Source organism: Barbus barbus (assembly GCF_936440315.1).
Source record: "Barbus barbus genome assembly, chromosome: 21".
In the NCBI taxonomy this organism is placed as follows: Eukaryota; Metazoa; Chordata; class Actinopteri; order Cypriniformes; family Cyprinidae; genus Barbus; species Barbus barbus.
This window is the reverse complement of record NC_136749.1, coordinates 27543136-27567451: the sequence shown is the minus strand read 5'-3', so window position 1 is coordinate 27567451 and position 24316 is coordinate 27543136. Positions and strand designations below refer to the sequence as shown.

Here is a 24316-nt window from a genome sequence, read left to right as displayed (position 1 = left end):
ACATCAAAAACCATCCACATATTTGTTTAGAACTGCTTTGGACTGTTTTCACTTGTAAACTGTGCTTGATCTGTGCAGATTTCTCTTCTGATTCAGACGAGATTACTTTTTCGCTGGAGAAAGCAGTATTATGGATACAGAACTCATATCCTCACGGCACCCATTCACTGAAGAGGATCCATTGGTGAGCGAGTGATGTAATGCTAATTTTCTCCAAATCGGTTTTGATGAAGAAACAAACTCATCTACATCTTGGATGGCCTGGGGGTGAGTACATTTTCAGCAAATTTTCATTTTTAGGTGAACTATTCTTTTAAAGACTAATGTGCACAATAACTGCATGAAAATACCTTCCAAAACAATACAACCCATGCCGTTCAATTTGGTCAATTTCAGGCTATTCATTTTGTTTCACAATCTTTCGTGAGCAAATCTGAAATGCTGGACAGGAATGATGCAGATGATTTTGTGCTCATGAATAATTCATGAACACCCTGAAATTTTCAAGCGGAGAAAAAAAAACATAACATGAATAAAACACATCTGATCAATTATTCAGCGCCACAGCCGTCAGCATTTCACATTCACAAGAACGGTCATGTTCAACAACTTCAGCATCCGTCCTCGCAGAGCGCAAGCGGAGAGAAGGCCTATGGCTACAGCGGGAAATGAGAACGGAATGAACATCCATCTCCAATGGAAATACGCCATGCATTTTTCAAAGTTGTCATACGGCACTTTGAGGAAAACGGTCCATACTGAACGCTTCAATGCAACCAAGTGTGCAAAAATTTTGCTTTAAATGTTTGAGGCATTTGGATGTCAAAAGACGTTTACTATGTCGCAACTCCATGATCAAAGTGAATTTGGTTATATGAATATATTAATGCCACAATTTATAGTTTTAAACGCGTACGGGTGGATTTCAATCACGTCAAATTCTGAAAGCAAATCTAGAAGTAACTTGTAAGTATAACTGACCTCATCAACATTTGCAAACGGTTCTCTCTGCATAAAAACAGTCTAAACATCATAAGAACAACATAAATACAGTAAAAACTGAAAAACCTTTTCACTACAGTTCTGGCACCCAATATCAAAAACACATGTAACACAGATACTATGCTGATGCATCAAGCTGCTACTGCATACAGTAATACAGTATGTACTGAAAAATGGAACCATTTATGAACACTGGTGTCTTTATAAAATGCAATAAGATTATTTTATGCATTCAGCTTCACATTATGCCCCAAAAACACTGCTTACCCATGGTGAAATCATTGTAATTTGTGGTCTTTCTTGAGAGGGCTTATTTCTTTTTCAAATTAAGATGAAAAGGAGCATTTACCATTTTTGGTGTTCTCTACATGCTTTTAAGATGAACTTCAAAGGGACAACAGAAATGTGTTATTTTCAAATGGTGGTAGACTTATCAATCAGCCAAATTTAGCCAATTTTAGATGCTAATAAACACGGCAGCTTGACTGATAAAAAAAAATATATATGTTTTTCCCATCCATCAATTACAAAATCAACCCGGTCAACTGAAAATAAACAATTCTAATTAATATATTGTTGGTGGCCGTTAAAAATAGTTTTACGAAAAAATGGTTGTCACAGGAGAGTCCTACCCTAAATGCATGGATGGAAATCACAATGGACATTTATAAAATGGAGCAAATAACAGCATTTGTAAATCATAAAATGGAACGATTTGCTTTGCACTGGGAACATTTACATTTATTAATTTAGCTGACGCTTTTATCCAAAGCGACTTACAATTGCTATACATGTCAGAGGTCGCACGCAACTAGGGGTTAAGTGTCTTGCTCAGGGACACATTGGTGTCTCACAGTGGATTCGAACCCGGGTCTCTCACACCAAAGGCATGCGTCTTATCCACTGCGCCATCACCACCCCCAATGGAAAAATGGATCGAATATGCAACTTCTCATAAACCTGATTTTATTTTGTAATCAAAATTCTGATGTAAAGAAAGATCACTCCCTATATGTACGTAGTTTTCTTTCTTGCCCCCCCCTCCCCCTTTTATTTTAATTTTTGTTGTTTGTATATGTATAAATAATAAAAAAGAAAATAAACAATTCTTAATAAATAGTTTTTATAAAATAGGCCTAAATGTTTATTTGACTTCAGAAATTACATCTAATTTGAAATTAGAAAATTAGAGATATGTAAAAATTACATATTCAAAATTGTGTAGGATTGTGTAGTATTTTCCTATTTTGATATTTGAAAGTTGTTTTGACACAATCTGAATTGTTAAAAGCGTTATATAAATAAAGTTGACTTGACTTGGATTTACTTAGAAACTATTTTTGCTCAGAAATTGCTAGTAAATTTCAGAAATATTACTAATAAATTGCAAGCAACACACTTAATTAAATATGAAATTAAGTAGAAAGACTAAAATAGTATTTTCTTGTAAAACACACTCCATTTAATTTTGCTTTATTTACTGAGTTTGTTTTACAGTTTACACTATAAAAACATGATTTTGCAAAAGTTGTAAATATAGTTCTAGAGTACATTTTACAAGAAAATTTCATTTTTATACATTTTCATATATATTTTTTTCTACTTCAAAATTTCATGTTTAGTTCAATGTGCTATTTTTGTTTTTCTGTAAAATTTCTAAGTGAAAATTGTTTATACCTAAACTCCTTTTCAGTGTACATCAGCCATCCTGTCATCTAGACCATTTTTAAAAAAACTAAACCAGTTAACCACAATCCACACCAAATTCAAAGAGCGAATAATATTTCAGCGACGTCTCATTGTTAAGGGCATGAATGCTGAAGCCCACAGCTGTGTTTCGGCAGGGTTATGTTGTTAACTGTGTGAGTGGCATGTGAGTATCTCTTCAAGTCACCCAGAACAGCCTGTCGGTAGGTGGGTTGACACTGAGGTCATGCTGCCAGAGACGAGAGGTCAGCCGGGACACAGGCATTCCTGGGTGATGGAGTGGGGTCTGGGAAACGGCTGTTTAAACAGAGAGAAGACTGCTTTCCCCCCACTGGCACCAGGGGCATTGTTTCCACTAATCCTTCAGAGCCCCCCGTCCCCGTCCCACTGAGCGCCGCAGCCACCAGGAAAAAAAACACAGCAGGAAACCGGAGCCCGAAGCACCCACGACAGAGACGGAGATCACTGTTTGTTCAACAGCAAAGTAAAGGGGATGATTTCTGAACACCTGCCACTCGGATCAAAGGGGCGTAAAAACAATCGAAGGGGAAAATTACACAGCATAATGTTTATTGCAATCCTAGTTCAGATGTAAACCGATAAAACTGCACGACACAGACGTACTCACAAACGCATTTGGGATACATCATGATTGTGCGCGGTAGATATTCAGGGTTATGGCATACACACTGAAAGCTTTTGTTTCCTACGAACGGTACATCTTAATGCATTAAAGCCAGAGCAGCTTTTTCATGTGCACTGTTACAATGATATGTTACAATAAGCATCAGCTTAGGGTTTAAAAACCATTGCATTAGAAAAAAAGAGAAGTTTTTATCATCATCTGAAACAAGCTCAACATGAAACAAACTGAAATCTGGTGCAAGATCAACATTTCAGGATGTAACAACTTTCAGTGTTTTTTTCTACCAGAATGACTGCAAATATGTTTGGTAACACTTTATAATGATAATAATTTACATATAAAATGATTGTTAGATTATTTATTTGAATTCTTAACAGATCATATTCATATAGTTAAGAGATACTTCATATTTTTACACATACAGTGGCTCCCAAAAGTGTTTTGGACTGAAATATCAAATCAAGTAACACTTATTTGAAAGAAAGAGCACATGCACAATATTCCAGCAAAGCAAAAAGAACTATTTTTTCCACTGATCATCATGACACCAGTTGCTAAGTCAATGCAAACACATCAGAAAAGTGAAATTTAGCATTTTTTCCCCCAGTTTCTTTAATATTTCACTATCAAATGCAATGGCATTTACACATCTAAAAGTCTTTAAATACGTCATAATATACAATATATCTATTGTTTTAATAATGACAAATCTAAAAAGAACATCTTTTGTGAAATGTTTTGGTTGAAAAAAATTAAATGTATCAAATTTAAATTGAATTATTAGAACGAATTGATTGAATACGTCTCTAAAACATCTTTAATATGTCTATAATAGAATGGATGTCATAAAAAACAATGTATTTTTTAATGTTTTGGTTTTAAAACAAACTAAATATAACATTTAAATTCAGTTAATTCAAAATCTTTATTTAACATTAATAACACTTGTTGATATTTTGTTATTTACCCCAATGGCATTCATAAATACTTGCAAATACTTTTTAGGGCCACTGCACATGATCTACTGATCTGTTTAGCATAATATAACAATACTTAGGATTTATTAGTTCGTTATAATGTGTCGCATTTCTGACAGAAGAAATCCATCGGTTCTTACCTGTCATATTCAGCATTGTCCTTGTCGCAGCGAGCATCTTTATGTTTCTGCCAGTCTTTGCCATGTTTGCACGTGGTGAGGAGAACCACGTCTTCAGCATTATGGATGTGATAAAGTGCATTCCTGGTATCAGATCCAATCCCAGTCAGATAGCGCTTGCCTTTAAAAACCAGCACATATTTCCTAAAGGGAGGGATGGTGTTGTATTTTAAATACCCCCTTTCTCCTCCAGTCCGGGTGTGATCTTTGGAGAACAAGGGGATGGAGATGTCAAAATTGGGTCTGAAGTTCTCAGTGCTGATGCTGGCTTTGGCCAACATGGCTTGTCCGATATCAAACCCCAAATCCTCCGTGTAATCTGGCCATGTGCCCGAGTACAGGTTAAAGATCAGGTGGTTCCTCCCGTTATTCCACAGGTTCAGGTTCTGGATCTTAGTTTTGAGGTTGTGGACGTACTGAGGAGACAGCTGGTCTCGGTCCAACGTGTCAAGGTTCAACACAAAGAGGCAAGCCTGTCCCGGGTCAGAAGTGTAGAATCTGGAGCCCTCAATGGAGGACAAGATGTTTTGGTAGCTTTCTGAGATCTTCTCACCTTTCTGTTGAGGGTAGACGTAGACTTTGAAGCCGTCCCTTCTGCACAATGAGAAGTCAAAGCAGGAGTCCATTCTGCACTTGTAAGCTCCAGAGTTGTCATCTCTTTTGTGTCTCGGAGAAACGCGGACATTGTAGTCCTCCGTTTCGGTCTGATCCCAAGGAATAAAAGCCCGTAAGGGGTCTGAGAAGTGGGGCCAGTGTGGATGGGGGTCATCCCCATGGTTCAGATTCCTTCTGGAAGCTGGTCCCTGCAGGTAAAAGAGGAGAATGAGACACACACCTGCAGAGAACAGAATTAAATAGCGTTTTTTGGCCTGCATGTGTCCTTAGATCCAGATGGAGCTGATTGTGAATGAATCCAATGGTCTCAACTCCTGCTGGACAGCATCTTCCACAGACCTGCAGGGATTTGATGCTCTCAACTTCCACCTTGTGATTCCAGAGCATGTGGGCGACTTAACCTTAAACCCTTTTTATGGATCTACCTCTCTCCTCTCCGGTGCCTGGTTCACGTTAGACAGCATCTAAACTACTGACAGATGACATCTGAACCCCGCTGGCCATTGGGACTGTTCTGAATCGATGGAAACCATCAGAAAGTACTTTCAGAGAAGACTTCAAATCCAGCTTGGAGAAATCACAAACAGCAGAAACTGAGCTGGACCTCATGTGACGCCCGTGAGTCAGAAAGCCCCTGTCACAAACTTCCCGAGCGGATAAATCCCCACAAATCCGTGTATTCTCACATCTTTTTCTCTGATAAATCCTCCGAAGGCTGCTTGTCTTTACAGTCGCGCCGTTGTTTTGTAACCTCTCGTAAATACATCACAGACCGACACGTTCTCCTATTCCTTTCTACACTGAAAACGCGTTTGAGACGCCGATGATACAACGTAACATTCCAGCGCTTTAATCGGAAGCGTCCAGTTGCGATTGTTACATTGTAGCATTCCAATCCCCGCACGACGTCACGCGCCTACGTCGCACACCGCGCTCCGTGATTGGGTCGAGTCATTTCCGGGCGGGCCGACGCTACTGTAACCCTTTCACGGCCACAGTCGAGCGTGAAGGTATTTCAAAGCAACAACAATTGTATTTCTCCAAAAACAGAATTATTTAGACACTTAAGTCACACTTTAAAATGTCTGAGAGTCTTTGTATTAGATAACAGAATGTCACAGCAAGTGGCACTGATTTTAAACTTATTTTCAATCAAAAAAGAGGTTTGTTTATTAGGTTGTCAAACATTCGAATGCGTGGAAAGTTCAAATGGCTTGCTCTTATTCAATTTAGACTCATGCAAAACTTATTTATGTCAAAGAAAAACAAGATTGTTCTTTTTCTTCCCTCAAAACCTATAAAACAAAGAATTAGATTCTGAAATGTAAAATTTGTGAACAATTTCAAAGGCATAACTCACACTTGAAAGTATAAAAAGGCACAAAATTCTAATAGTATAATTATAATGGGACAATTTAATACCCAGTCGGCAACTGACATTGAAAAGACAATCAAACTGATGTCAAAAACTTGGCATGACATTGATTTGATGTAAATTGAACATATTGGCAACATATATATTAAATCAATTTCAGTGTGGGATTAAGTTCCTATTTTCACCCAATTACCACTGGAAGAAATTGCCATCCAAACGGAATTTAAAATGATGTTACAGCATCTTGATCATTGTTACGACCCTGTGTTTCACTTGCTCGCCTGCTGGCGGTGTTCTTCCAGGAGAGTGTGGGAGATTGCACACCCCTGTTACCTGTCCACCACTTAATTACAGCGAGGACAAAACATTGGCTTCCACCACTCCTCTTCACTTCGTCCAGGGGATCGACAGCCTCTGGAGAAGTCATTTGTTTTGGCGTGCCTTTATTTGTTTACAGCCCATACTAACCATTTCTCTTCCCCATTTGGATTATGATTTTTCCCCTTTGATTTTGAACCCTAGACTTTGTTATATTAAGTTATTTGTATTTTTGAAGACTAATAAAATCTTGCAAGTCATTAAGTGTACTTGTATACTTCGGTTGAAACGAGCTGGCCGTAACAATCATGTCTTGGCTAATATTTAATATCAAGGTGCCCACTGGGTGGGAAAAGAGCTCTGTGAAGATTTTCATTCCATGGAAATATAACAACATACAAGTTTAGAAAAACATGTGGGTGAGTAAATAATCACAGAAAATTCATTTGGGTGAACCATTCCTCACAAAACGGCCATAATTGCATGTATTTTTAATTTGTAATAGTTCTTTAACAGCACGATAAACTCACAATAAAGAGTAAAGAACACTGATGTTCACATGTATATTATCTGAATGAAATATATCAGTCGGGGCCATCAAATGTTTCTTTGAATTATTTGTACAGCTGCAGGGGTCTGAGAGGAGAGAGAGCTGAGACGAGGAGGTGCGAAGGAGGCATTTGAAACCGCATTCCTTGGAAGTTGTGGAGGCGGATCCATATTCGGGTGCTCCTATGGGCGAGTGATCAAAGTGGAGGTCCTGCCTCCTCTTCTGTCTGTCCAGCATTCCATCCTCTCATTCTTTCCTAATATTGCAAGTTACATTTATATTCACACTTGGTCCTTTGAACATGTTTGATTGGCACACATGGAATTTTTTCTTTAATTTTCTGTGCTGATTTTAAATGGAAATTCTGTAGAATTGATTTGAATATGGTAAAAATGCAATCACAATGACACCAGACTTGGTTTGATTGCCACATTAGGACTTATCACTTTCTATTTATTGTGCAGCTTCATAATATACATTATCTACATTTAAACATGATACCTGATTTTGATCCATTGATCTTACAGGGAGTTTTTTCCAATAAAGATATGACTAGATTTTGATTAGATAAAATCATATTCTGCAAAAATGGAACAATCAGCTGCTGACTTTGAGACTTTTTGAAAAGAAATTAATAGTTTTATTCATCAAGGATACATTTAATATATCAAAGGTGACAGTAAAATCATTAACAATAACAAAAGATGTTGATAATCATGTTTCTTGAGCAGCATATCTGCACATTAGAATGATTTCTGAAAGACTGGAGTAATGATGCTGAAAATTCAGCAAGAATAAATTAAATTTTACAATATATATTCAAATAGAAAACAGTTCTTTTAAATTGTACAATTTTTTCACAAAATTACAGTATTTTTGATCACCTTAGTGAGCATAAGATACTTCTAAAAACATTGAACCAACCCCAAACTTTTGAACGGCATTCAGCCATTGAAATTCAATGAAATGACATATATTATGTGAATTATGATCTACATCTAGCATATTTATCAATGCTATCAATTATTTTTTTAAACTTCTAATCCTGCAGATTGATGCATCACCTATCATGCACAGACTGACCGTTCTGTAGAGGGAGAAGATTCTGTTTTTGTTTGTCTATAGACTAGAGAAAGTAAATGTAATGGTGTATCAATAATTAAATAAAGCCCTTTAGTGAGGAGAATGCAGGCACAAAATGAATCTGTGGAGGTCTGGAAGTTACCCTCAGAACAACATGGCCAGAGTCATTTAAAATTCCCCAACAGCCTCAGCAGAACCTAAAAAGCTATTATATCCAGTGGGGCCATCATAATTAAGCATCATTAGCATGCTTTTGCCACCGTGGGCTGTTGACATGACGTGTAGACTTTAGAATATAGTCTCAGCCTCACACCCACAGACCACCACAATCCATTTACTGACCGTCTGATGCACACTGCAAACAAAAGACCCCAAATCCCACCCTCAGGTCCATGCTCTTTTTACCTCTGTATAAACAGAATTTTATGACAAAGTCTAAACACATTTCTACTCAACTGCCATTTAAATTGTGTTCTTCGATTTGAACAATGTTTTTCTATGGAGGTTTATTATTGGGGAATGTACTACACGCTCAAAAATAAAGGTTATATGGACACAACTTAAGTTTTATGTCTTTTTATGGTTTGTTATGATAGGACAATATTTGGCCGAGATACAACTATTTGAAAATCTGGAATCTGAGATTAAAAAAAAAAAAAATCAAAATATTGAGAAAATCGCCTTTAAAGTTGTCCAAATGAAGTTCTTAGCAATGCATATTACTGATCAAAAATGAAGTTGATATATTTACAGTAGGAAATTTACAAAATATCTTCATGGAACATGATCTCTACTTAATATCCTAATGATTTTTGGCATAAAAGAAAAATCAATAATGTTGACCCATACTATGTATTTTTGGCTATTTCTACAAATATACCCCAGCGACTTAAGACTGCTTTTGTGCTCCATGGTCACATATTATAAAATTTATTTTGAGCTAATTCATTGAATTTTTTTTTTTTTTCAAAATAAAAATATTGACTTAAGCCAAAAACTAACCAGTTCAAGTCAGTTTAACATGGTACAATCACTTTTAAATGAGAAAACTGATACAATGGTGTTAAATCAAAATGAACTGTTTAAATAAAGTGAACAGCATGTAAAAATCTATTTTAAAAGGGATGTTAAAACAAAACAAACATGTTGGTTTCTTCCTGTCTAATGAGGCAGTGCATGGCTAGAAAAGTTGTATAGTGCAATAAGGCTTGAAACTTGTGATTGTTTTGATTTTATTGAACATGTGGTAACAAATCTTGAAGAAGCCAAATGATATATGTATCTTTACATACACAAAACACAAAAAAATCTTGCTCAAGTACACGTGTGCACTAGAATGCTTTCTCATGGTTTTCCCTCCAGCAATATTTAGCAGTTCATTTCCTTTTCTTAACTGAGAATGTATTCTGTTATTGTTGGTTTTTGTCAACTTTATCTTAATTTCTGCTCTTCTGGCTCATATCACGTAGAAACACACAGCACTCTGATCTCCAGCAGATATATTGTATGGGGAAACCGCAGGAGCAATGTAACATGCGGCACATCAATTGACAGATTGTTTGAAGCCAATATTGCTGGAGGAAAAGAACTGACAACTAATTCATCAAATATTCTTTGAATTACAGTGAAAGAGTCTGTTATTAATAATACAGCAAATGAGCCAGAACCAAAATAAGTGCCAAACTCAGAGTGAATGCCGATGGAATGGTTGCTATGATTCAGTATGAGTAAATAAATATTACCTCATACTTCACCTCATTATTGAGACATTGAACGAAACAGGCTACTGCACTGCAAGCATACATTTTAAGAGGTTTGCTTTAATTTTTTTAGTGTTCATTTTGATTTTAGTTTAATTCTAGTTTTCATTTAATTTTAGTTAACATTTATTTAACATTTTTAAAAATATTTATTTATTTATTTTAGTTTAACATTTATGCATTTGCCAGAAGCAGCTTTTTATCGGTATAAGGTAAACAATTTATCCATTCATATAGTAATTTTTGTGCTTTTGTCATTTTTATTGTTTTGTTTGTTTTATATTTCTATCGAGCTAAGCTTATTTTATTTGTCATTTTTCAAGGTAATTTTAATTTACATTTTTTAAGTTAATATTTCCATTCATGTTTTTCATTTATATTAAATTTTTTCATCTTTATTTAAATTACCAAAAATTATTGATATATTTTTAGTTTTAGTTAATGATAAAAAAAACTTGTCACAAATTGTGTTTTTTTTTTGCTTCCTGTCAGACATAACCTAGTTATCTGTCTTGAATCAATACGAGTTTGACATCCACATGTTGCTGAACTAGTAATGTGCTACTCTAATAAGCATACAAATGCACATCACATGTAAATGTCAAGTAAAATATTTAATAACTTGATTGAACTTCATTGAACATTCACTGAGCTCACTACAATGCATTCTGGGATTGCATACTGTATGATGCTGTTTACATAAGCAGCTCAAAGCTCATGTGTTTGGCAACAGAAGCCCTTTTTTAAAAAGGAAATACATCAACACTAAAGAGCATGGGTTTGTCAAAGCATTTGACAGAGTTTGCTGATATTTATGGAGTGATGAATAGTTTGCATTGACGCTCCAACTGCTTGACAAAGAGGCAAATCTGATGTGAAAATTTGCCAAAACACTTCGCTTGAGTTGACATTCATATTCAGTGGTTGTTTAACCAGGGATGTTTACACTAGTGCATGTCATTCCTTCTCAACCGAATGTTCAACCTATTGCGAAAGTGCATTACATGGTGCCATGAGCACATCAAAACACTGAAACCAGATACAATTAACAAGCAACCACCTGCAATGATATATACTGCGCTGTGTGAACAATCTGTCCTAGATATGAATGACTACATAAGCATATGGAAAGATGTAAAGACAACGTGCCTTTGTGTTATAATCCTCAGAGATCTTTCCGTAGATAAAATCTATTGCAGATTCTTTTGCGCAGTCATCCGTCAATACAGAGGTTTAATTGATGTAGAAATAATCTGACTGTCAAAGGCGTGTTAATACCATCTTCCCTAGTTGCTTACTTATGACAGTGCAGGGAGAATAGCATCATATCAACAGCGCTGAATTCCTAAAGGCTTCATCTAATCTCTATGTGCTGTTTGCAATCGGAGGTTGCAGAATGAACAGGCTGATACACGTAGCGACTCCAATGACAAGACGATAAGGGATCTGATAGGATCTGAGTCTGTTAGACGTGGTAAAACTGCTGTCAACTTTCTGAGCCAGGCAGGAACTATTTTTGAGTTTACTGAATCAAAGATTGACATGTTGCTTTCACACTTAGAAGCGAGGAGCCTATAAACTTTAAGCACAATATGAAAAGATTAAAACTTTTTATGAAGAAAAGTAATAGCATGCCTATTATCAACAAAACATGATTTGAAGTTGCTGTTGCTAATTTTTGGACTGTGCTAAAGCATAAAAATACCATATGTTTGCAGACATTTAGGTTGCAGCTTGTTTCTTTTTCCAAAAAAACAATGCTAGAGCTAGTTATTCTTCTTTGAAACGTGTGTTCCATGTCAGAATGTCTGTTTTTGTTTTGGTCTGTGTGATTCCACCCACTGTCAGTTTACCCAATAGGATTTCAACACCCCGGGTTGCCAGTTAGCAGAAAACACTCAACCACGTAAGCTTGTCGCCTTCTGTTGTCATTTTGACCCTTCACCGGGAGTTTGATTGACAGGCGATCTGACCAATCATAACAAACCAGACAGTTGAGTAGATTAACGCTTGAAATTGAAGAATTTTGTGTATTGATGTCTTTCTGAGATTGCAACAAGATACCTTCTGCTGTTCGATTTGAAAGCTGAGACTTTGTTTCATACCTAAGTAACCTGCTCTGTTTTGTCTGTCGGCACGTCGTCAGTTTTCTCTTTGCTCCACGGTATTTTGCACTGCGTGAGAACATGATGTTAGTGCCATGGCTTGTTGGACATACCAACAGTAACAAAGGGGGGCAGGTCTTTGTGAAGGGTCAGTTGCGTTCATTCCGGTTGCATGTTCTCAATCTGGCAACCCGTTCTGAGGAGGAGGCGGCGGCGGGAGAAACAACACTCTCCAATATTTTCAATTTGGACCCATTTCAACCACTAGCTGTCAATATTACATACTATGCCTGTGAGGCATCATTCATGATGACCACATAAGCAACATGCAAAAATTTTGAGATGAGCATGTGCTGCAGGGATTATGTGTTTTTGAAGGCCAATTCTGGTTCCATCATCTTGAACTCAATGTTTAAATGCCTGCAATAAGGTCTATTGTTAACATAAGCTCAAGATGATTTCCCATTTTATTCTACAACATAAAATACATCAGTAATAACCCAATCAGATTTTTTAAAGCTTTAACGTTTCTTGGAAAAGGCGGTTGTCAACAAGTGGCTAAATGTGACTACAGAGGTTGTCAGGGACGTTAAACATCATCATAGCTTTCACAGCCTCGTTTTGTTTATAATCACACTCTTCAAACTTTCAGAAAATGTGTTTTTTTAAAATAAAAACTGAAAGAGTTTAGTGATGGTGAGGTTGAAGTCATGCGACTGTGGTGTAGTTTATTTATAACCTATGTTTAGCTTGTACTTGGCGATTGTATTGAGGCTTCAAAACTGATAAAAGATGTGTTCTTTTGTGAATATTATAATATAAGGATTTATCAACTTTTTATTGGTCAGAGAGTTTATTTTCTGCAATAATCCAAAACCTAATGGATAAATCCTATAGAGTTAATATTGAGGGAACCAGCGTGATGCTAACTTCCGGATTGGTCTAAAAATACGTCATGCTGTATAGTAGCCTATTAGGAATGCGTGGCTTACAAAAACACTCATAATGACAGACTTTTTGTGAAGAAAAGAAAAGAAATGAACTGTTTTCAGCCTTGCCATCAGGCCTGCCAGCCCTGCGGTCTCACGGCAGGCCATGGAGACCATTTATATGCAAATATATCTGACAGTTTCGATGTGTTCACATAATAAAAGACAGACGTTTGATCAAGACGAATTTCAGTGTGTTTAGGTCTCCAGTTGTGTCTTTTCATCTGACACTCACCTATAAATGCTCAGAACCTCCTCTCTCCGTTTTTGTCTCATTTCTTATGCTTCGCTCACTTTGAGCTTCATTTAGATTGTGCTGAGATTCACAAATTTATGTGCATCTGAGATCAATGAAATAAATCATATTGATGCATGATATTTACATAAGGGTGCAAATACTTGATTAAACCTGACATCTCTTTAATATTTCAATGTTTCTCCTTGGGCTCCTTCACATGTTTTCTCCTGAAAAAACCCCCAAAACACCAAAGTCTGAAATTAAACATCTCAATATGAACATTTTGCATCTAGTTTTCCTAAAACCAAATAATCTGAGCCACATTTCTCACAAAGCTCTCTGAAATGCTACACATTTATTGGAATATACTACATTTCCCAGTCAGATATTTTCAAATGCATTTCCTTTAATCATTAAAATTACTCACAATGTGCCTTTGTAGGAAAAAAAGTTAATGTTTCATCTTATTTTTTTATATATATATAAAATGTCTCAAATCAAGATTTATTACAAAATTCAAACAATGGCATTTTGATGCTTTTAAATGTGATGTAACGGATCACCAATGCAAACAGCAAAACGGAGCCCGAGTGAAAGGACTGATCATGTTTCCCTTTAGTTATAGCATGAAATAAACATAAACATAAGAGTATTTGTTAAGAATATGAAATACAACATCTCTGCTGTAATCGCACAATCAGTGTTTCAGCCACAGAAAATGATAATAATGCAGCTTGTGAACCTGCCATACACAGGAGACTCATTCAATGTCCATAGCTCATTAATTAGAAAAGGTTAGATTGTTAAAATTGTTAAATATATGCATTAGATCATAAATGCATTGTATTTAATTTGTAAATAAATCTTGTAATTAAAAAGAAAATTGAACAATGTTTGAATTCTTTAGAGGCCATTTTTCTCAAAAGCAAGATTAAATTAAATGATTATCATCATTTAAATGATTATCTCCACAATGATTTGGAGTTGGCTAGAAATATACTTTATATAGAAAGCCAGAGACTTTCCAACAACACATTGATGTGCTTCTGCCACAATGTTTATGTATGGCCTTACTGCAAAGTCAGTTTGGCGATATCTTTATTCATGAGTAAACATATGAGATACAAATTCATGCTGAATGCAGTGTTTCTGTGCTCCCTGGATAATGTACAACAGAGATTTTACTTTTAATAGCTAAAAAGGCAGACCACATGTCACGGTGATATCTTGCACCTTTTTAAATATGAGATTGTAGACCCTAGGTGGCTCACACATTTTTCAATTGAACCTGAGCCTGTGTGGAATTTCAACTGGATAAAATGGAATCAATTCACCAAGAGTTTTAATTTGCACATTTTGATTAGTCCCATTTCTCAGAGCTGTTCCCAATGAATACAAACCACGTCTGATATGCTAAGCAATGCCATCACCTTTTCTCATTACCATGCCAAACAGACATGAGAGGAGGGCAAGGGGATTGTACACGCCGACCTGTAGCACTTAAGGGTTTTGTTAACTCTGAGGCATACCAAAGGCCCTTTTAGGCGAGCCAGTTCGATTTGTTTCCATTTTGGTCAGCTGTTGTCAAGGCTATTAAAGGAATAGTTCACTAAAAAATGACAATTTGCTGAAAATGTACTCACCCCCAGCCCATCCAAGATGTAGATGAGTTTGTTACTTCATCTGAACAGATTTGGAGAAATGTAACATTACATCACTTGCTCACCAATGGATCCTCTGAAGTGAATGGGTGCCGTCAGAATGAGAGTCCAAAGCGCTGCTAAAAACATCACAGTAATCCACAAGAAATCCACACCACTCCAGTCCTTTAATTAACATCTTGTAAAGTGAAATGCTGCATGTTTGTAAGAAACAAATCCATCAACAAACAATGCCTCCTCTAGTGAAGAAATCCATCCCGTTGTCCAACAACATATCTGTTTAGGCTTGTAAACGGTGCATATTTTTTCAGATTCAGACAAGGTGACTTTTTCACTGGAGACAGCACACTTTTCTCACACTTGTGGATTATTGTGATGTTTTTATCAGCTGTTTGGACTCATTCTGACGGTACCCATCCACTACAGAGGATCCATTGGTGAGCAAGTCATGTAATGCTAAATTCAGATGAAGAAACAATCCACATCTCATCTTGGATGGCCTGAGGGTGAGTCAATTTCCATCAGTTTTTCATTTTTTGATGAACTATTCCTTTAATACTGAGAATACAATGCATACTTGATGCACTAATGCATGAAATCAAGCTTGTGCAGCTGGAAGAATCTACGTTCAAACATAGAGTATGTTTTTAGGGCATACACATTTACATGTTTATAACTATTATGCAATTTCACATTATGGTGTTTCAATAAAGCACTGCATTTCTGATGTGACACAGGGCCTTCCACGGTGAAATCTAAAATGGTTTCCTCTGAAAATTCCTGTGTGCCTAGCGAGATCTAAATTCATTTAGTCTCTGTATCAAAGAGCAGTAGATCAATGTCAGAGAATAGCTTCGGGTCTGTGCGGCGAACGCCCCTTAATCACCTCTCCCAGTTTAAATCAACTTAACACCATGAAAGAGACTCAGGCCTTTAATGACTAGCCTTTGGTAAAGGAGTCAACTCCTCCTTAATAGAAGCCAATCAAGGCCTGCAGCAAACGACACGCAAGGAGTGAAATCAATTATTCCTGACTGCACATCGATCAGTTTAAATATTTGAGGGTCATGTTTATATGTTGATCATGAGAATAATGTTATGAATTTTTCATTTTCTTTTGCTTTATGTATAAGGGAAAGCAGTAGGGTTATTTTTTATAGGCAGAAAAAAAATGATATATGTATATAACGGATATATTTAACATACAAAACACCATCAAAAATACAAGAACAAACCATTACACTCTTAAAAATAAAGAAATAAAGGTGCTTAAAAGGTTCTTCACAGCGATGCCATGGAATAACTATTTTTGGTTCCACAAAGAACCATTCAGAAGGTTCTTTAAAGAACCATCTCTTTCTTACCTTTTTATAATCTGAAGAACCTTCTCTCGCCACAAAGAAACTTATGTGAAAAAGAAAGGTTCTTCTGATGTTAAAGGTTATTTATGGAACCATTTAGACAAAAAAAGGTTCTTCTATGGCATCGTGAAGCACCTTTATTATTAAGAGTGTAGAGTCAGACCACCAGACCATTATTAATTGGCCTGCATCATTTTATATCATTACTCTGTCTGTAAATTTACGCATTTTAATTGTAATTTAAGCATTTGACTACAGTGCATTCTAAAGTGAGCACATCATAAAATATACATCTATTTTATCTGTTCATGCACACAAAAGAGACTGTATATACAACTCTAGCTCGACTTCCTCTCACTCGTTGTGACGCCGCATTCGTTTAGTAACACAACACCGCCCTCTACCCACCGCACAGCGCGCTGTCATTGGTCTCCACTACAGCCGCGTCCTGTCAATCACCAGCTAAGTCCCTCCCACCGCCAGCCTCCCCTGCCGCCGCTTCCTGTCAATCACTGGCCAAGCACCGCCCACCGCCAAATTTTGACTGTAAACATCCCGCCGAGAGCGCGCGCCATCTTTGTCGGATTCAATGAGAGGTAACGGTTGCTAACTTCTCTCCGCAGGAGGGGAGAGAATAAACTAGCCGCGATCAACACGGATAACATATTTTGAATGGTACGTTCTTGAAAATGTGTGTTGTTGCGGATAAATGTGCTTGTGAAGTGGAATATATTCGCGGGAGGGTGAAATTTGACGCTTGCGTTGCTTACGTGCTGTTGCTAATCAACAGTTGGCTAATGCTAATTGCTAACGATAGCTTTAAAATAATTTGGCTTTGCAGGAATTATTAAAATCATAAGTATTATTGGTTTCTACCTTTTATACGTTATTTGTGAACGAGAAAAATAAACTCTGTTATCTATTACTTATAAGTGATATATATATCGGCTATTTTAGGTTTAAGTAACGTTAGCTCTGCTTGCTAATCAGCAACTTAGCCAAACGCTTGTGGGAAAATTAACGCAACTATTTTGCATCTTTATTAAATGCATTTTTCTGTATTTTGCTTCAATTCAACTTTTTAAAGTTTTGCATTGGATAATACGGCGTTTTTGTGGTGTGCAATTGTTTTTTTCATCGCCTTCATGTTTTAATGTTGGAGTAAAGGCGGGCAATGCTTATAAATGCTGTTAATGTAATGCATCTGACTAGTAACTCAGACTAAGTGTACAATATTTAAAGCAAATCTAAACCTGTGCTTTTGGTGTCTTGCATACAATTTGACTTTTGCATGTTTGTGCATTTCATTGGCTGGTTGTGGATTAATTTGCATTAAAATTTATGCATTCTATGGATCTCATGTATTCTGTATCTCAAAGCCTAGTGAGTTGCCTGTGATGCTTAAATTGCTGCCTAGTTAGGCATGTTCCGGTACATAGGTTTTGAGACATTACTATACTCTGAAGTTTTGAACAAATACTTTTGTGACTCCTTTCAGGTGTAGCAGAGAGATCTCGGGAGCTTTGACCAGACACTGGGGCAATGTTTTACGCCCACTTCGTCCTCAGTAAACGTGGGCCGCTGGCCAAGATCTGGCTGGCGGCCCATTGGGACAAAAAGCTGACCAAAGCACACGTCTTTGAATGCAACCTGGAGAGCAGCGTAGAAAGCATCATTTCACCAAAGGTGGGCTTGCAATGCAACTGCTGTTTTGTTTTTGAATGGTGTGTTCCTGCATATGTTAATGCTGTTACTGTTAAAATAGGTGAAAATGGCTCTGCGTACATCTGGCCATCTTCTCTTGGGTGTGGTGAGGATCTACCACAGAAAAGCCAAATATCTTCTGGCTGATTGTAACGAAGCGTTTATCAAGATCAAAATGGCTTTCCGCCCAGGTAGTGAATCTAAACGTGCATTTTCGTAAAATCTATAGATTTCAAAGTCACCTCAGCTTGACTGTGTGTATTTACTAGAATGCATTGTATTTTTTTTTTAGGTGTCGTCGATCTGCCAGAAGACAACCGCGAGGCTGCATACAATGCCATCACTTTACCAGAGGAGTTCCACGATTTTGACCAGCCCCTTCCTGATTTGGAGTAAGAAACACTTGTTGTCTTTTATTTTCAACACAGTCTGTTGATGCACATTAGCAGACAGACTGTGTATGAAATACACTGAGTTTATTTTGCATTTATGATTCATAAATTAAAATGTTCTATTTCAGTGATATAGATGTAGCACAGCAGTTCACCCTGAACCAGAGTCGTGTTGAAGAGATCACTATGAGGGAGGAAGTAGGAAACATCAGTCTCATGGCCGACAATGACTTTGGTAAAAACTCATACATTTTTCATTTTTTTCAGTGTTTCCCTACAGATCTGAAATATACTTGTTTTTGGTGATTTATTGAGTGATTCTATTAAATTATAAATTGTTAAAACCTATAATGATATCTATTCATAGTTCTATTAAAATCTTTTCACAATAAATTATATAAAAGGAATAGTTCACTAAAAAATTAAAAACTGTATGCCTGTAATAAACAAATCCATCATTAAGAAGTTTTTATTTTCAGACCACTGCTTCCAGCCAAAATATGGGTCCCCTATCCAAAATATTTCTTTCTCCAGTGAAAATGTTGCCTTGTTTGAATCGGTAGAGAAATATGCACAGACCAAGCACCTTTTTCAAGTGAAAAAACAAACATGTTGGTGGATTTTGATGTGCGAGGACAACAATTGACTGGACGAATCGTTATTATGGATTATGGACAGGTATTTTGATTGATGGTTTGAAGTTAAATGCCTAATGATGGATTTGTTTTTTACAAACACACATCTTGTTTTTCACTTCACAAGATGTTAATTGATGGACTGGAGTTGTGTGGATTATTGATCAGCTGTTTGAACTACAGATGATAGTCACCAGATATACTTGGGTGGCCCATCTAAGTAGTCGAACACTACTTATTCTATTGACTCATGTGATCCATGTAGCTTTATGCTGGTAATGTCATATCAGGTGACTTTGGAATGGATGATCGTGAGATGATGAGGGAGGAGAATGCTTTTGAGGTGGACATCATCCATGGATCATCTGCCTCCACCCTGCTTCTGGAAGCTGAGCCTGGTCCCGCTCACCTCCCTGACAAATCGACTAACCTTGACTATGATGACTTTGGGGATAACAACCTGGAAAACACTGATGGTGGAATTCTGAGTAAGCTCCAATTTGATTTGACCTGTATATTGTTCATATGATCTGATACTAAACCTGGTGTCTGCTCAATTTTAGTGGATAAGATTCTGAGCAATGAGGATGGTGGTGGTATATTTGATGATCCTCCAGCTATCACTGACAGTGTGATGATGCCTCAAGACCATGGCGATGATGACGATGACTTTGATGCTTTTTCTCGTAAGGAAATCCTACAAAATTTCTTTTGCTGTTACTTGTCTTATGAAATAACTAGAAATGTAAAATATAAAGTAAACACTTTTTTTTTTAACCACTGTAATTTTCTCTTCTGTCAAGTTTTTACAGAAATGTATAAACAGAATTTTTCTATTCATGTTATTTCCTACATAACTTTATATGGTGGTTTGTTACATGTAGTGTATAACAAAGATATTGTTAAATAGTGTTACCAAGTATTTGTCTTGCTAACAAATCATTTCTTGGTGTCTTACTATTGAATAATATGTCAAGATTTTTTTTTTTTTTCTGATGCACAGTCATGAGGGTATAAAGTAAGGGGTCTTTTCTGTAGTAACGTTTTCTGATTAATTTTTGAGCAAGAAATGAATCTATATTAATTGCATTTTATGCATTTTAAAACAAATATGAACAGAAATTGTTAGTTTAAACTAATGTGGCTGCATTATCATTTCAGCCGCTGCCGGTCCTGACAGTCCAGACTCTGGACCAGTGGAGCCTCTTCCCAACACCACAGACCAGACAGAGCAGACCACTCTGGTGCCCAATGAAGACGAAGCTTTCGCTCTTGATCCCATCGACATTACTGGTAAAGCTGAACAATAAATTTAAATTGAATTTATTGATCACATGCATCTCAGCCTCGTAGCCTCAGCCTTGTTTCAGTGATCTATATTAAGAATGTTATGGCTTAAATATAGCTTAAATAAAACATTTGTGGTGTGTCCTCAGTGAAAGAAACCAAGGCTAAGAGAAAGAGAAAGCTCATTGTCGACAGTCTGAAGGAGTTGGACAGTAAGACTATCCGCGCTCAGTTGAGCGACTACTCTGATATCGTCACCACGCTGGATTTGGCTCCTCCTACTAAGAAGCTGATGATGTGGAAGGAGACTGGAGGTGTGGAGAAGCTGTTCTCATTGCCTGCTCAGCCTCTCTGGAACGGCCGACTGCTGAAGGTAATGGTTTGATCTTACGTCACTGTAATATCACTGTTAAAGCACAGGACTGAAATAATGGGAAATGTGTGTGTTGTAGATGTTTACTCGCTGCTTGACTCCACTGGTGCCTGATGAGCTGAGGAAGAGGAGGAAGGGAGGAGAGGCCGATAGCCTGGAGGACTTCCTGAAGGAGCTGGAGAACCCAGAAGTGCCCAGAGAGGAGGCGCTGGGTCACAGGAGTGAAGTGATTGGTAAGCTCTTGACTTGCTGTTGAGTGGCTACATAAGCACGACTACTGCAGCTTAACACACAGGTTTTCAAACTGGTGTACACAGGGACCACAAGTGAGTGATAGGGGGTCTTTGGCGAGGATCATATTTGGGGGTCCATGGCTAAAAGATTGAAACCCCCTGGCTTAACACTCTTGTCTCACAGTCATGTGAAAGTCTCCTACTTGTGCCCTACAGATCAGACCATTATGGAGGAGCCCAGTATGCTGCAGGCTTCCTCTATGGAGGGCAGCAGAACCGCTTTGGACGAGTCCATGATGCCACCTCCATCTCGTCAGCGTGGAGTCAAGCGCAAGTTGCTTGAGAAGGATGCAGCTTTGCCTGTAAGTCAACCAGATAATCATGCTGCCTAGTAATGGTTTTGGAACAAAGCCTTAAAGTGCACAATTGTCATTCCAGCAAATGGGATTGTTGGATCAGGCGCTTCAGCCTTTGGATCAGTCGGTCCTTTCCCAACAGCTCGACATGCCCCAGGTGGATCTTCCTCCTGAGGACAGCAACAACCTCTCAAGTTTGGTTCCGGAGCTGGACCTGTTAGACGACAGGAACAAGGAGAAAGACAAGGACGACAGCGATGAAGAGGTGAGATGTTTGTTGTTTACAGGTGGAAGAAAATATCTAATTTTGACTTTGCCATTACTATGGAAGCCCATTCCCACCTCTGAAATTTTTTTACTTTTTAATTAACTAGAGTATTAACTCAATCGCAAAGAAATATTTGCTACGTAAATATGAAACTTTGAACTCGCAATTAGATATTTTTCTTTATATATTTCACAATTCTGAGGGGAGAAAAGTCTAAATTCCAAAAGTTTGTCTTTTTAAAAAAAACATAATTCTGACTTCATGTCTCACAATTCTGAGTTCATCTTGCAATTCTGAGGAAAAAAAAAACATTCTAGGAAAAGTTGTCAGAATTCTGAGTATATCTTTATTTAGAATTGTGAGGAAAAATATCTTTATCAGAATTAAGAGAAAAAAAATTTGAATTGTGAGGAAAGTCACAATTATTTAATTTTTTTAATCCCTTTGCAGAAACAAGCTTCCAGATGTTACTGATAATTGTTCACTGTGTTATAATCAACAGGGTGAGGAGGGACAAGGAGACCAGGACCAAGAGGAGCGACGGTGGAACAAGAGAACTCAGCAGATGCTTCACGGTCTTCAGGTTTGTATTTGGACCATATGTTCACAATAAAGATGTTCGAAACGGGTTTCCTCATATTCTTCTGTTTTAACAGCGCGTGGTGGCTAAAACTGGAGCCCAGTCCATCAGCCTGCTCGAGCTGTGCAGAAACAACAACAAGAAACAGGCTGCGGCCAAGTTTTACAGCTTCCTGGTGCTGAAGAAGCAGCAGGCCATCGAGCTGACGCAGACCGAGCCGTACAGCGACATCATCGCCACGCCAGGACCACGGTTCCATATTGTATAGATGCATACTCCCTATTTTTTGTTTTTAGTAGTTGTATTTAACTGTTTTGTTTTGCTACTGTTGCTTTTTGTACCAGTTTTTGTCCTTCGGGGCCAATTTTAAAGGTTTTGAGTCAAATTCAATAGATCATGAAGACACTGTACCTACATTGGTGTTATTTGTTAGTACATGTTAGACCTCCATATTGTCAAAACCATTGGGATTTTTCAGTTTCACTACTTTTTTTTTTTCCATTGTTCTGTTTTAATGTTCATTCATAAGCTTTACCCAATTAAGTTTTACATTTGTAGTAGAGTTACGTGTACATTTTAACTTTTTAATGTCACAATTGAGAGACAGGTTTATTTTTGGAGACCCATGTGGATTTAATGACACAATAGTTCAATGTTTTGTATCTCTCTTTTAATGGCAATTATGATTATTAAAGGTTTGTTAAACTCCTACATACAATTGGAATTTTTATGCACTTGTAATTAAATTTTGATTGACTGAAAAAAAAATATGCTTTTTTCTAAAAGTGACACAGCAGAAAGTTATATAACTTTTTTCAATATATTTGTATGCATTTCAACAATAGTAACTTTATTAGGTCCCAATATTTACATGTGTAAATATTCAAATTGAAACATAATATTTTAATATTAAGTTGAAACATCATTTTACATAAAACATTTGTATGTTTATTTATATATACACCAGGGGGCTGTTCCATAAAAGACGCTAAGAAAAGCGGGGATTAAAGTCCAAAACCTGACTTGAAATAACCTAACAAATCAATCGGGACTAAAGCGGTTCCATAAACGACAATTCAAGTTCACGCAATCTGACTAATGCTATCCAGGTTCAGTGAGTCAGGATAATGTGACGTACACGCTTATTCTGAAGCAGCCCTTAATGTCGATCATGGATCAAATCGATCCACCATAGCAAACAGCGAATATTTGTGCTGTTTAACGCATTTGAAACATTGTGTTTTCCTCAGTGCATAACTGATACGTGACATTTTACATCTGTAAATGTCAGAAAGCCATGCAAATATATCCATTTAGCTGTCAGGAGTGGGCGGGGCTTATGCGAGAGAACGAGCGCTGGGGCGCGCATGCGCGCTACACAGACAGAGCAGAATAGAATACTAGCGCAAGAATTCTGAATAAAATATACATTCTGCTAAAATATTTGTTGTTGGACATTAAATGTGACACATAGAATTTTAAATTCCTACATGTATTTTTATGATAGTAGCAACTGTTAATCACTAGCTCAAATGAGTTAAATGTGTGTTCCTCTTATCAGTTAAAATGTACTCTGATTTCTATTATAAATTTACATTTTTAATTCAGTGATTTTAACTTTTGATTGTATTTTTATGCTTTAAAGAGCCATTTTAGATTGTAATGTTTTAATGTTCTAATAACCATAAAAGGTACAGCTGTCATAAATTCAGAGAGAAAGGCTGCATGGCTAGAAACTGCTGATCAACTGCATGCACAAGTAGCAACTATGTTAAAATGTCATTCGCCTACATTTTGGGCACAATACATTAAATACAGTTGGTTGTAGCCTATTTTTTATTTATTTGGTTATTTAAGGTGTATTTTCTGTATACTTTTATTTTTGGACCGATAATAAATTAAACTGACTGTATGTGAGAGAG

General features: G+C 37.0%; 2 protein-coding genes across 2 annotated transcripts in view; one reads left to right on the top strand and one right to left on the bottom strand.

Annotated features, from left to right (window-relative positions):
• The window catches only part of LOC306887301 (exostosin-1a), a 55132-nt gene extending 49053 nt beyond the window's left edge, over positions 1–6079 (bottom strand). Inside the window, exon 1 of the mRNA XM_079444934.1 lies at positions 4473–6079. Within this exon, the coding sequence (XP_079301060.1) occupies positions 4473–5386 (914 nt within the window). The 5' untranslated portion in view covers positions 5387–6079. The remainder of the gene's footprint in view (positions 1–4472) is intronic.
• Positions 6080–16946: 10867 nt separating this feature from the next.
• On the top strand, positions 16947–24304 carry LOC306887660 (double-strand-break repair protein rad21 homolog A). Its single transcript, XM_079445594.1, has 14 exons — positions 16947–17241; positions 18065–18252; positions 18332–18461; positions 18563–18662; positions 18791–18897; positions 19588–19785; positions 19861–19983; positions 20459–20590; positions 20734–20957; positions 21037–21190; positions 21407–21552; positions 21629–21811; positions 22317–22397; positions 22471–24304. The coding sequence occupies exons 2-14, from the start codon at positions 18109–18111 to the stop codon at positions 22660–22662; spliced, it is 1914 nt and encodes a 637-aa protein (XP_079301720.1). The 5' UTR covers positions 16947–17241; positions 18065–18108; the 3' UTR covers positions 22663–24304.
• The last annotated feature ends 12 nt before the right edge of the window (positions 24305–24316 follow it).